This window comes from Dunckerocampus dactyliophorus, chromosome 9 (assembly GCF_027744805.1).
Source record: "Dunckerocampus dactyliophorus isolate RoL2022-P2 chromosome 9, RoL_Ddac_1.1, whole genome shotgun sequence".
Classification (NCBI taxonomy): domain Eukaryota; kingdom Metazoa; phylum Chordata; class Actinopteri; order Syngnathiformes; family Syngnathidae; genus Dunckerocampus; species Dunckerocampus dactyliophorus.
In genome coordinates this window covers 19,210,551-19,223,950 of record NC_072827.1, presented here as the reverse complement: position 1 = coordinate 19,223,950, position 13,400 = coordinate 19,210,551, and the positions used below count along the sequence as shown (strand labels likewise).

At 46.4% G+C, this 13,400-nt stretch overlaps 1 protein-coding gene across 1 annotated transcript; it reads right to left on the bottom strand.

Moving 5' to 3' along the window:
* Nucleotides 1–505: 505 nt before the first annotated feature.
* Nucleotides 506–11,691, bottom strand: mylkb (myosin light chain kinase b). The gene is made up of 19 exons (XM_054786455.1): nucleotides 11,055–11,691; nucleotides 10,213–10,329; nucleotides 10,009–10,068; nucleotides 9,428–9,475; nucleotides 9,226–9,353; nucleotides 9,001–9,157; nucleotides 4,779–4,969; nucleotides 4,517–4,628; nucleotides 4,411–4,443; nucleotides 4,204–4,294; nucleotides 3,851–4,054; nucleotides 3,497–3,714; nucleotides 3,302–3,425; nucleotides 3,048–3,200; nucleotides 2,846–2,969; nucleotides 2,675–2,765; nucleotides 2,382–2,510; nucleotides 2,214–2,326; nucleotides 506–2,117 (listed from the first exon to the last, which is right to left on the bottom strand). The coding sequence occupies exons 1-19, from the start codon at nucleotides 11,431–11,433 to the stop codon at nucleotides 1,989–1,991; spliced, it is 2,601 nt and encodes an 866-aa protein (XP_054642430.1). The 5' UTR covers nucleotides 11,434–11,691; the 3' UTR covers nucleotides 506–1,988.
* Between the last annotated feature and the right edge of the window lie 1,709 nt (nucleotides 11,692–13,400).

Sequence of the window (13,400 nt, the reverse complement as noted above, 5' to 3'; positions counted from 1 at the left end):
GTAAATAACCAAAAGCAGAGCGCTATGATGGATTACTCTAGAGGATTCAGCTAGATTTTTTTTGTAAACGGAGAAATAACATCCATCCAAACATACAGTATCTTCCTAGCAGATGCTTTTGTCTGTATTTTTTCAGTGGCGAATAAAACTTAATATGAAACCAGGAAAAGAGGGCTTACAAATTATGTACTTGCACCATGGTTATGATATAAGAAAAAAAGATAAAATTCTAGATAAGTCTCTAGTGTCCTTGGTCAACACGCAGTGCACTGTGTGGACATGAGCCCTTCAATGTTTTTGATAACACTGCCCCCCTGTCTGCGCGAGTGGAATTTCTTACCATGCTGCTGCTGCTGCTGCTGCTGAAGTTTGTCAGTGGAATCCTTGAATTTCTTATGTGTCGTCTTATGTTTCACAGTTAATTCAAGTGTCGTGTGTGTGTTTGTGAACTGAAGAAATGAAGGAAGAAACATTTTCCCTGAATATGGAGGCGCACACTACAGTGTTGGTTTGTGATTATTTTATTACTTAAATGTGAGTAAGTATACACTGGCAGTGTTTTCATACATGTCAAAGTCATATATAATTGTACAAACTAGACAAGAACCTTCTTCATACACAACTAATAGAAAAAAAAAGTCTGCCAGTTGTGACGTGCCGCAAATCTCCGTGGTCAATGTGTGCGTGAAATAAATGTACACATACAACACACACGTCTGTGAATTTAGTTCAGGGGTGTCCAAACATCTGCCACCCAAGGGATGCATATTTTGTTGGTATTTTTAAGTTCTGTTAAGCTGCATCTCAGCTTTGTGTTACAGGATTAAGTGTATCATTATTATTATTATTATTATTATTGTTATTACAAGCGTAATTTTCCATTTTTGCTGTTGGTTTTCTTGTGTGCCATGGACCAATAAAAACAAGCTGCAGGCCACAAATGGCCCCCATACCACACTTTGGACACCCCTGGTTGAGCTGAATCCCTTCTGTGAATACTGTAAAACGCAAAGAAAGTGCTGATGCCATTCACAAAGCCCCAAAAAAAAATCATGTGAGTGTGTGTTTCCACACCTTGTCTTGGCTCAGGGCTGTCTCATGATTGCAAGGCCACTGGTTTGATCCCTGTTGGTCCTGATACTGTGTCATTAGTATGGGAATGACACATGACGACATCATCATCATCAGTGTGTGAAGGAGGCCACGTGGTAAAAGCACAGTGTCATCCAGTGTGAACACAGCAAACAAACCATGACGACAGCGTCGCTTTAAGGCTCACACACATTCAACAAGAACAAAACTATGCTCTACATGAGAAAGACGTTTGTGTGTGGTTCTCTTATAAATAATGATAATCACAGTTGTCACTCTGGCTGTATTGACAGAGCTGGATCAACCTGCAGCTCCTTTAACCACAAGGCCTTTCTCTCATCCCCATGAAAAATGCAACACTAGCCGGTTGTGCTGTTAGCTTAGCGTTGGACTAATACAAATATTCCTGCTTTTTTAAAATTTTGATAATTAGGTAGAAACTCAAACTTGCGATTTTGTTTCTAACTTTTGATCTTTTCTGCGCATTATGTGAGCCAACTCTGTGAATATCAGGAACCTTCATCCTTTCCCTCTCTGACAGGAAATAGAAGTGCACCACATCTTGTCTGTGTGCCCGAACACGGAGGATCCTTTCTTCCTGCCAGAGTCTAAGGCTGTGTCTCAAGTGGAATACTTTCGTCAGTACACTTCAATAAGTATACTGTGTATTCTGTGTACTTAGTTCCTGAGTGGCCAATTTCATCCCAAACCCCCTACTTTGAATGATCGCCTTTAGTTTGGTTGTCCCTCCCCTTTCTGCTACAGGGCCAAGATGGCGACTGTTGAGGGTGGTGTCACCATTTTGACCATTTGGAGAACAACATATGGCAGTTTGTGTAATGAAGTGTAAGTACAGAAGTGCGCCAATTAAGACACAGCCCAAGAAGAAGGTGGATTCACTCCTCTTCTTCCTCTTCCTCCTCCTCCCCAGCCATCACCTCCACCAGCAGTTCGGCAGTGCATGTGGCCTCTCCCAGACTGTTGACCGCCTTCACCGTGTATTTGGCGTCATCGTCGCCCGACACCTGAGGTACGCAGTGAACAGTGAACAGGCTTCAAGATGAAGACAGTAGCAGGAATGTGACTTGTGTCCATGCAAACTGACAGCATTGCGCTCTGACCTCTGAAATGACCAGACTGCAGTTGCCTTCCTCGTCGTAATCAATCTGGAAGTGTCGAGTTTCCTTGATGGGCTGCTCGTCTTTGTACCACACCACCTCGGGGTCAGGGTAACCTGCAAAGAGCTGTTGTGAACGAACATGACTCTGAAAGGTGGGTTGAGTGGATACCTTCGATCTTGCAGTCAAAGCGGGCAGCGCTGCCCTCAACCACTTCCACGTCCTGGATGACGGCGCTGAAGCTGGGCTTGCACTCGACTTTCTGCTCCATCTCCAAGCACTCCAGGAACGGGTTTTCTTCTGCACATGCAGGTCAAGAGCCACGTCAGCTGATCGCCATAGCAACCAGTCCCTCCATCATCTGCTCTGTCTCGTGCAACTTTCCCTCCCCGACTTCACAACAACTTCATGATGGTCACACATTCTACCCAACATCAGCGAGATTCTGGGAGGCTCTGGCCTACCTTCAGTGGGTGAGCCCTTCTTGGCACTGACCCCGGCCATCATGGCCATGGACGACAGTCTGCCGATGGCACGCACTGCGTGCCCCGTTTTCTGACAAGGAATTATAAGCACTCACTTCCTGTGTCAAGCATGAAGATGGTGGTGCAGATGGTGGACTCCCTGTGGTTTACCTGCCATTTCCTCCTCAGGATGTACTTCTTCATTCTTTCCTTGGACAGCTTCTTGGCCTTCATGGTGTTGGTGTCCTGCTTGAGCCAGGCGTGCTCAAAACATTGAGGGCAAGTCAGCCGCGCCCTGCAAGACCACACAGCTGGCTCCATTTACTGCTCTCTTACTCACTAGCCCCACTCACAAATGAGATGACCCCCTTACTTCATGTCCTTCTTAAGCAGCTGGGTGATAAAGTCCTTGGCGTTGTCCGAGATCTCATCAAAGGCCTCGTCTTCAAAGTCCCACGTGGCTGAAGTCACATTGGCCAAAGTCTCGTTATCGTTGTCGCCCATGAAGGGTGACAGACCGCTGAGCCTGACAGGACGGACACAGCGCAAAGTTTCAGAAACAGAGAGCCGGTTATTCCAACACTCCACAGGGAGCTGATGTCACACTGAATTGACTGTGGTACTCACAGTATGTAACAGATTACTCCAATACTCCACATGTCAGTGGGGTAACTGATGGCTTCATAGTTGATCACTTCAGGAGCCACAAACTCTGGTGTCCCAAACAGAACTTTAAGAGTTCCAGCATTTTCTGCAGGAGATCACAGGGTCAGAGGTGGGATATTCATGCAACACTGCCAATGCTGCCACATGTGTCGCCACCTAGCCGCCTGGCAAGGCCAAAGTCGATGAGTTTGATCTTGCTGCCCATCTTGTTGACACACATGATGTTTTCGGGTTTAAGGTCCAGGTGCACGATGCCCTGCTTGTGGATGAAGCCCACCCCGTCCACAATCTGCAGCATGTACTTGATCACCTCGCGCTCCGTCAGCTCAAAGTCTTCGTCAATGATGCGCTCAAACAGCTCGCCGCCAGAGATCCTACAAACCACATTCCAGACGTATTTGGACAAGTCGTCAGGCGAGAAAAAGACAGAAAACAAGCAAAGGGGACAGAAGAATGATTGTGTGTCTGTGCTGTCAGCCAATTAGCAGAAAGGACTTGTGTATCACCTACATCTCTAGCACCATGACGATGTCAGACTTGCCCTCGAAGGCATCCACGCACTGGACCAGCTTGGGGTGATGGAGGCTGTTCATGATGCCGATCTCTTGCCGGACGTTCTCTTTCTCCTTGGCTGAGTACGCCTTGATGAACTTCCCCGCCCATACCTTCTTGGTGGCCTTCTCTACGAGCTTGAACACCTGGCCGAACTTCCCCCTGCAGACCAACACAACGCATACACTCTGAGGACTTCTGCGTGTACAGGGATGTCATTGTGACACAGTGGCTACTGGAGCTGCTAGCTTGTCAAGCAACAGCAGCAATGGGGCATTGTGGGTCGTCTGTAAGTGGGTGGGCGTTCTTACGTTCCCAGCCTTTCCTCCACGTCATAAAGCTCCTTCACCTTCACGTCTGCTCGAACCGACACCTCCCTGTAGTCTGGCTCTTTTTCTGAGTCTGACACAAAAGAAGACAGAGTCAAAGGGGGTATCATAGGATGTGAATAGCAAGCGTCTCTATTTGTCCTCCCATGTCAGTAGTGTACGTGCAAACCACAAGCGTAAGCATTGTACCGTCATCATCTTCCTCCACCTCATCCTGGTTTTCTGTCAGGACAAGTAAAAACCGTGTTAGTCCACTTAAACGACATGAGTCCACGCTTTGCTGGTGTTTCCTCACCATCGTCCACTAGACCCACTGTGACGGCCTCTGACTCAGCGCTCGGCTCACCAATCCCGTAGATGTTCTCTGCTCGGACCCTAAACTTATACTGGCGCTCCGGAAGAAGGTTCTGGAGGTGGACGGAAAGTTGATGAGACGGGGGTGTTCGGAAACTTCTACTAGCAGGTGAAAGGAAATTAACATGGATGTAGATATGGACATGGGCGTAGACAGAGACATCGACATAAATACATGGACATAGTTATGGACATGGACGCACTTGGACGTTGTAGGACGTGCTGTTGCAAGACACCAGCTGTGTCCACTTTTGGTCCACAGAGTCCCACATCTCCAGGTGGTACGACTGCACGGCACTGCCACCGTCGTACGTTGGACCGTACCAGGACAGGGTCAGGCTAGACCGCCTGACATCTGACGCAGCCGGAACCCTTGCTGGGGGGTCGGGTTTATCTGTGGAGGGGTGATTGACGTCAACATCATTTTATTCAGTTTACAATTTGTCGTAGTTTCTTGATGTTAAAGCATACAAAGGATTTACTTTGCATATGATAGAAAGAAATTAAACATTAATTCTATAAGATAGCATGTTGGCCACACAGTCAGGAGATCGGGAAGATCTGGGTTCGAATCTCCGTTCGGGCATCTCTGTGTGGAGTTTGCATGTTCTCCCCGTGTGCATGTGGGTTTTCTCCGGGTACTGCAGTTTCTTCCCACATTCCAAAAACCTGCATGTTAGGTTAACTGTAGACTCCATAGGTATGAATGTGAGTGTGGATGGTTGTTTGTCTGTATGTGCCCTGCCATTGGCTGGCAACCGGTACAGTGTGTACCCCGCCTCTCGCCCAAAGTCAGCTGGGATCGGTTCCAGCATACCCCCGCGACCCTAATGAGGATAAGCGGCATAGAAAATTAATGGATGGAATTCTATAAGAAGACAAAATGAACCTAATCGAGGTTACCTTTTCAAATGGTTCTTTCCTTAATTTCCCTCACAGAAGTATGAAAGTCTAACTATCTTTTTTTTTTTCTTTTCTTTGACGTTGAGGAACGTTTCCAGGAGGCAAAGCTGGTCAGGATTATGGCGCATGGCAGAGGTCAGTCCAGGTCATGTGAAGGATGAGCTGACAGGAAACATATGACCAGTGGAGCGCTTGCTCCGCTGCCATACAAGGTATCAAACTGTCAGAGCGCCGCAGGAGACGCTCGGTTTGTCTTCCCAAAACAACCTGAACTTTTTCGACATGCTGCCTGTCAATCAACATGGCGGACTTAGACATGATGACCTCGGGAAGTGGAGAGAGACAATGGCGTGCGGCAGCTTTCCTTCAGTCCTTTACATGTAGGCAAATAGTTTGAGTCTATATTAACTGGTATATTTCAGTTAATAAGCTAATGCCAACATTCCAATTAGCCCTGGTCTGTGTCTCAATTTGTGCACTTCTGTACTTACATTTAGTCTTTTGAGTGAATAAGGGTATTCACACCCAGCAGTGTCAGTACTCGGGTGTTGCACTCAAAACGGGTAAAATGTTAAGTCCGCAATGATGGACACTACTCACCACCCTCAAGAGTGGCCAGCTTTGCTCTGTAGCAAAAAGGGGAGGGACTACCAAACAAAAAGCGACAGTGCAGTTTGTGCCTCATGAACCTGGGAGTCCAAGCAAGCCAAAAAAAGTTGTTAATAATTGTTGTACAGTGGAGAAGTGGGGGGTGAAAAGATAGCAGATATTTTATAGGGCGATGCAAATGGCGATAATGCTCCGTGCGGTGGTTGCAAATCACTAGTAAAAAGGAGAGAAGAAGAAATGGGTGAAGCGCGCAACAGCAGTTATTATCCGCGTTCTCTGCTTCTTCTTCTCTCTGTTTTAATTGTGAATTGCACCACGAGAGTTAGTCCTTCCCGTTCCGCTACAAAGCCAGGATGGCAACTCTTGGGGTGGTTAAGGTCCATCGTGAAACGTTACAGTCTGCCTGTCGGTGACGTCATTGTCTTTCGGGCATGTGGTGGTCATGGAAGTTGTAGTTGACCTGTGAAATACAGTTGATTTGATTCTTCTTCTTTTGGTCAGTTCATTCACTTTATCCAGTGTTCATATTTAACTCATCTGGCCTTATTTGAAACTCCTTTTAAGTGGCATTGATGGAGACAATATGCAAAGTATGGACATTTTGTACGCCTCTGGACTGTAGTTTAAGGTCCAGACGCTTAGTGATGTCATCATGCAGCGCGGTGTCTCCAGGTCAAAACACATATGTAGGAATGTTACAAATACAATCCCCGTATTTTAGCGATGCAAAAATCTAACACTGTGCGTGCGTGCTCGATTAGGAGAGTTTGTGGGGATGTCCTTAAAAATGGTATTTTTTTCATATCGGGGTGTATTTTCATTCGTATATAGAAAAGTTAACTCAAACTTCAAACCTTTCAAACTCATGGATCAGAGCTTCAGTACGAGATAAGAGTTATGTAGGATATAAATTCACTTTAATATCTCTCTGCAGTTTCAATTTCATTAACATCCGAAGGTGAGAAATATGTTTTTGCCCCGGAATTACTGTGTACATGCAATTAGTCACGTGGTGTGGAAACCAATACAGCCTGCTGCCGCAGCATTTTTGACACTTGATTTTCTTCCCTGGACTTTTTGATTATCAAAAAAAATGTAAATGGCTACTCTGTTGACTTTTAAAACAAATGTCACAGCCTAAGATCTGATATATTTGGTAGTATGGTTGTACTGTACTTGCCAAGGCCCGTGGGTCGATCACAGCTTTTGTCTTGACTCGATGTTGAAGCAATGGGATATGAAATTTGCTTTAACTTCTTTAATTCTTGGGGTAGAGAAGTGAATGAGGTATCAAATTAAAGTTCAAGTCAAGTTAATCACAGACTTGATTTGACATATTTCTAAATTAAAGGGTGTTACAAAACGTCTGTCAGTGTATTCTTGCTAGTTGCTGCACCGTTCTTTCCAACGGCTGCTCTGATCAGGAAGATTATTAGCCCAAAAAAAGCCCTTGCTTCCATCGGCCCGTACAGGTGAGAAAGTTTCAACAGCTAATTGAAGTTACCATACCACATTCATTTGCTAAGGAATTTGCATAGCGTCCCCCATTGGGTGCGAAGCGAAGGTTTGGATTGCACTATTTAAAGTGAATAATCATGGCAAGCTATACCACCCTCCGTTCATCCTGACTTTGTATTGCATTTTTAACTCATTTTTTGTACTCATTGATCATTTATTCTTAAGTATGTCGGCATTATTAATAATTCATAACTGATTCCCTTACAAAAAACAACAGGAATCTAGGAAACTTCACCTGCACCTGGTTGAATTTTTGACTAAAAAGTTACTGTATCGATTTAAAACTAGTGAATCGTTTTGCATCGTATCGTTGTAAATGAATCAATATTGTCCTTGAATCGTATCGGCAACCACGAATCGTGATACGAATCGAATCGTTATTAAAACGAATCGTTACACCCTTAACTGTAGCCTGAATCATATTCATCGCTGACTTGTCATTAATTCAACTAATCACCCGGAGAAACAAAGCAGCTTTAAGCTATATTGTGTGGAAGTCACACACAATACGCACTGTGTGAGTCTTGGCCATTGTCCTGTTTATTTCCAACAACTAGTGCTATAACTCTACAGTACAACGTTTTTATCACACATACCTGTCTTTGTCTTTGTTAAACCAGAAAAATGACAAATCTGGTCTTTTGGACCCTCCATCCAATTAACGGCTGCACAGTGTGTCAAGTACATGTTCACAATGCAATGTTTCTGGATTCTGCTCATCATCATGGTGGCCAAACCTGCACAGGGCATACTACGGAAGTGTATGCCGAGTTGACAGTCCTATGCATTTAGAGTCCTTGATGGTAACAAGGAATCTTAGGTGGTGCTATTGTCACGCCGGTTAAGTTGCCCGACTTTTGGCAAAACAGCCCATGCCTCATAAAAAAATATGTTGGCGCATGATGTGTATGCACAATGCCCCCTTCACATTTCTGACTGCGCCCTCATATGCGCATGCCTAGAACCGGTGTTGGATAAAATATGGACCCTATAAAATCTGTACCCCTGCCAGTTTTAAGCATGAGCTAAAATCAGTGGTACATATTTTATGACGACATTTTTATGAATCTGTACCCTAACCACTAGGCATAGAAGTAATAACCAAGGAATGTGTGCCAACACCAAATAGGTACAAATTCCACAAGGGCAGTTTTTTATGCCACACCGGCCCTGCGAGACAAAGTATTTTCACGTAGTGGCCGCGCTGAACCTCCACTTTCTCTCATACCGCAGGATGGTATGACAGACAAAAAATATGGTTTTAAAATGGTGACTTCTTCATACCGTGGTATCCCTTGAAACCGGTAACCGGCCCATGCCTATTTGAGACATAGCACTGCTCTTTTCTGGGGTTTGGGGGCGTGGAGGAAGGCGCAGCTCGACTAAGACGCTTACCCACGATGGTGAGGTTGAGGGCGGCTTGTCGGACGCCATATTGGTTCCTCAGTTCGATAGTGTAGCAGCCGCAGTGTTCCTGCTGACCACTAGAGATGGTCAGCTGACTGCTGCTCTCTGTGCTCGTGATGGAGATTCCCGCCGTGCTCTCTTGGATCTGAACACACACGCACACACGTTTAAACGGGTTGTAACGCTGCCCTGCGACGCATGCGTGTTACTCACAGGTTTCCTAAACTTGAGCCAGGTGCAGTTGATGGGCGGCGCTCCAGAGAACTTGCAGGGGATCTCCACCTTCTCTCCCGCCAGGATCTTCATGTCCTCTGGGAACTGCAGGATGTGCGGAGGCAGCGCTGTGGACACACACACACACACACACATGCATCAATAACTACTTTGTGTGTGTGCGTGTGCACTTGCATGTTACCTTGCTTGGGAGGTGTCTTGGCTGTGGGCTTCTTTATGCGAGCTTCACCTGAAGACAACAAACACGAGTGTGTGGGCTGATGATTGACTCAACTCTCGCACGTGACCATATTTGGGCATCCTTTGGAGAAGTAGTTCCTGTTCTCGCATCACTGAATTTATTTTTCCACTCATGATGTAGCTCTACTTGGGTCTATCGTGTCTTGTCAACTACGACATCAACAGCGCCATCAAAAGTTGGAATGTATGCTAATGTTAGCGAACGTGCTTCTGACAGGTATCACAATACTATCAGCACCTGTTGCTGCTAGCCTGGAACAATCGCACACACGCACAAGTGCATGGTACAGACCTGAATATGCACTATGACTGTTCAGACCTGAAGGGGACGACGGTCACAATCTGACCATGTGACACTGATGAATGTGCTCACGCTAACAAATGTACACAGAGACGATTTTAAATAGCAACATCAGCTCTGCCAATGTGCGTGTGTGTTCAGTGGGAAGCAGTGATCCCTGCTGGCAGCTCCTTATTGGGACAAAAGGAGCGAGGCTGCTGCTGCATATTTTGGAAACTCACTCTCTGAGGTCGCAGTCTTCTTCTTGGAATTCTTGTCAGCTGGAGAGTTTTCCGGAGGGTCTGCAAAGACAAACTTAATTTCTTTTCGTCTTCTCTGCAGGATGTGTGAATGTACCAACACGTAAAGTGCCTCGCAGACACACCACTCACGCAACTGTCACCTTGTGTCAGCACATGCACGATACTAGTAGAAGAAGTTCTCACCATCCACGAGAACCATACAAGAACATTCTGCTTGGCCTCCCGAGTTCTCTACCCTGCATTTGTACTGGCCTTCATCCTCAGGGAGAGCTTTGTCGATGGTCAGCGAGCACACGCCGCCTGCACACACCCACCCACACACACACAGGAAGTAAAAAATGTATTTTTATTTATTGCTGGTTATGCTGTGGCAGAAGGCAGGATTTAGACGTTCATTCATTCATGTCTGTGTGACGTCATTCACTTTCAAATGGAATACTTCCGTCAGTACACTTCAGTAAGTGTACTGTGTACACTGTGTACTTAGTTTTGCCAGGGTAGAGCTACACAATTGTTGCACACTTACCAGAAATGACGATCAAAAAATGTACCCACTTCTTTGATTTCTTTCTTTTTTTAACTGTGACGTGCAACCAGTGGAGTTAGTCCCGCCCCTTCCGCTACATAGCCAAGATAGCAACTATTGAGGTTGGTAAGTGTCCATCATTGTGTACTCACCATTTTGCCCATTTTATGTGCAACAGCCGCGTACTGACAGTGCACAGTGTGAATGCACATATGCACTCAAAAGACGGTAGTTATGGAAGTGCGTCAACAGAGACACAGGCATACTCGTCTTCCTTGGCTTGATGGCATTGTAGTGCACAAGTTGCCGCTTCATAAAGTTGCTGCTAATTCAAATATGTGTTTTATAAACTGTCTGCTTCTGCGAAATAAATATTTCATAGACATGTTCGGTCACATGATGATGGGTGCCTGTTGCTCTATAACGAAGTTTGACGCTTACTTTCTTACGACACATGCGCGTGTGTGTGACTGCATGTGTGTGTGTGTTGACCTCTGACCTTCATTGGCGAGGACAATGAATTTGGATGCTTTGATGAGCTTTCCATCCAGCGTCCAGCTGGCGGCGACATCACACGTGGAGGGAAGGCGACACTGAAGGCGAAGACGCTGTCCATCCAGCACCGTCACGTCGCTCAGCTTCTCCAAGAACTGGGGCACCTTGCCACTTTCGCCGCTGCCCCTCTGCTGGACGCCTCCGTCCACGCAGTTTTTAGCCGCCACCTTATGTCCCTCGCCGTTCTTGTCGGTGTTTGCCATCTTCTTCTCGATTGACGTGTCAGCAGCTTTCTTCTTGGCCAGCACGGCGCGGAAGTCCACCTGTTGCGTGGCGCTGGCCTTGCGCTCCTTGACCCCTTTCAGGTTGGCCTTGAAATCCATCGTTGGCAAGGCCGCGCTGCCTGATCCTCTCCCGGCTCTCGGTGGTGACGGCTCAGCGTCCCAGCGGCGAGTGGACGTGGAGCTGCTCCCCCCCCCTCTGGTGCACCTCCTCCTGGCTGACCTTCTTGCTTTCGATGATGAGATGCAGCCGGCAGCTTCCTGATGCCCCTCCTCCTTCTTCTGGTGCTACTTCTTCTCCTGCTTGGCCTCCTGCCACCTCCTCTTCCTCCTCCTCCGGGCGAGCGAGCACACAGACAGATGGGGCGAGAGAATAAACAGCTGGCTTAAAGCCCCTGGAAGTGCAGGATGGGCCCCGCCCCCTCCAGCTGAGGGTGGAGGGTATGGGGGGTGGTGGGGTGGGGGTGGGGGTGGGGGGTCCACTCCAAATGTTACATCACAAGTGACTGGTGTGGCCAAATAAGGTCATTGAGCAAGAACACACATGAAGAAGTCCTCCATGTTGACTCGCCGCCACTGGTTCCCACGTCGCTCATCTTGACTCCACCTACTCGCTGAAATCTCCCGCGGCAGGAAGCCATCTACCTCCTCATCAAACATGTCACTTGTGCAGTCCAAGTGAGGGATGACAACAGGAAAACACAACAGGAAGTGATGTCATCATCATCACACCTGACAGCAAGTATGGCGCTGGAAGTGTTAGCATTGGTGGACTCATGGTTGCTACTGAGCTCTTTGAGAGACAAACAGGAAGTGGCGGCTCTGATTGGGTGAGCTGATGGTCGGATTAGAGAAGCTTTAGGGAATTTGAGCATGTAGGACGGCTGGTGGGAGGGATGGGGGCGGAGGAGGGTGGAAAGATGGTGGGGGAGGGCTGCAGGCTGAAAAAAGAGGAACTCCATGGAGGATGAAGAACCTTTTGATGACTTTAACAAAGCCAAGGGAAAAAACAATCCAAAAGTTCAAATGTGTGTCGCGGACAGTGCTGATGATGTTCTCGCTGTGTGTGGACGTCCTCACTACGTCAGCATGTCCTCAGCGTACTGTATATATGTACGTCCAAAGTGTGCCTAAATGTCCTCAGTGTATATAAATGTCTCAGTTTGTTTAAATGTCCTCATAGAAAAAATGAACGCAGGAAATGAGGAGACAGGAATAGTCCAAAGTAAATTGTCCTCATCCCTGGAGATGAGACAGGAAATGCTTCTGTGGACAGAGAACGTGCACGTGCATGCACACGCAAGTCCAGTTCAGGTCTAATCCACGATCACCTTCACCTCCATCAGGGTGTGACCTTTGACCTCAAGAAAGTGACCGTCCGTCCGTGTTTGCACACGTCCTCTTTTTGAGACACAAAAAGCCTCCAGGGCTTCATTATTTTGTTGTGACTGAAAAGACAGCGCAGAGATGCAATGACAAGCCCCGCCTTCGTGCTCAGTGACTGGTCAGCATTTCTTACAACCATTGACAGGCGGCGATGCCACTCAGTGTTTGAAACCTTTGTTTTCAGGCTGTTTGTCCTCATTTTTGGAGTAAGTGAGTTTGAGTTTGAGTTTGAGTTGGTGAAGAAGGCCCAGTAATGTGTAATGTGTTGTAACGTGATGTATATTTAATATAATATAATGTATGTAATGTGTGCTTTAAAACTGTAGATAATGTAAATCGTTACTTTTGAATGGCAGCACGTCATCATATCAAATATATTTAAAGTAACATTAATGTGTGTTTAGTTGTCTTTAATACATTACAATTGAACCTCCAACCCTAGCTAATGACCAGTGATGACGTCAGGGCCAGCAAAACCTCTTTTGCTGGCCTGTACACCATAAGAAGCACTGACTGCTCCAGATGATGTTGTAGTGTAGAGGTTTGGAGTTGTCTGAAGCTTTTTACATTTGGCAGAGTACCACATTTTCAGATAGATTTCACTGGTGATTACTGATGACAGTTACGTAACGCTGGAACTATCAGAAATGCAACTTAGGCGTATTGGTGACCATGTATTCAAA

What these genes read in the sequence shown, in the direction of transcription:
- mylkb (XM_054786455.1), bottom strand. Translation starts at nt 11,433, where the DNA reads ATGGATTTCAAGGCCAACCTGAAAGGGGTCAAGGAGCGCAAGGCCAGC. An exon ending in GTGGAGGAAAGGCTGGGAAC is followed by an intron (nt 4,055 to 4,203) that starts GTAAGAACGCCC and finishes GTTGGTCTGCAG; the next exon opens with GGGGAAGTTCGGCCAGGTGT. An exon ending in GAAGGGCTCACCCACTGAAG is followed by an intron (nt 2,511 to 2,674) that starts GTAGGCCAGAGC and finishes CTGCATGTGCAG; the next exon opens with AAGAAAACCCGTTCCTGGAG.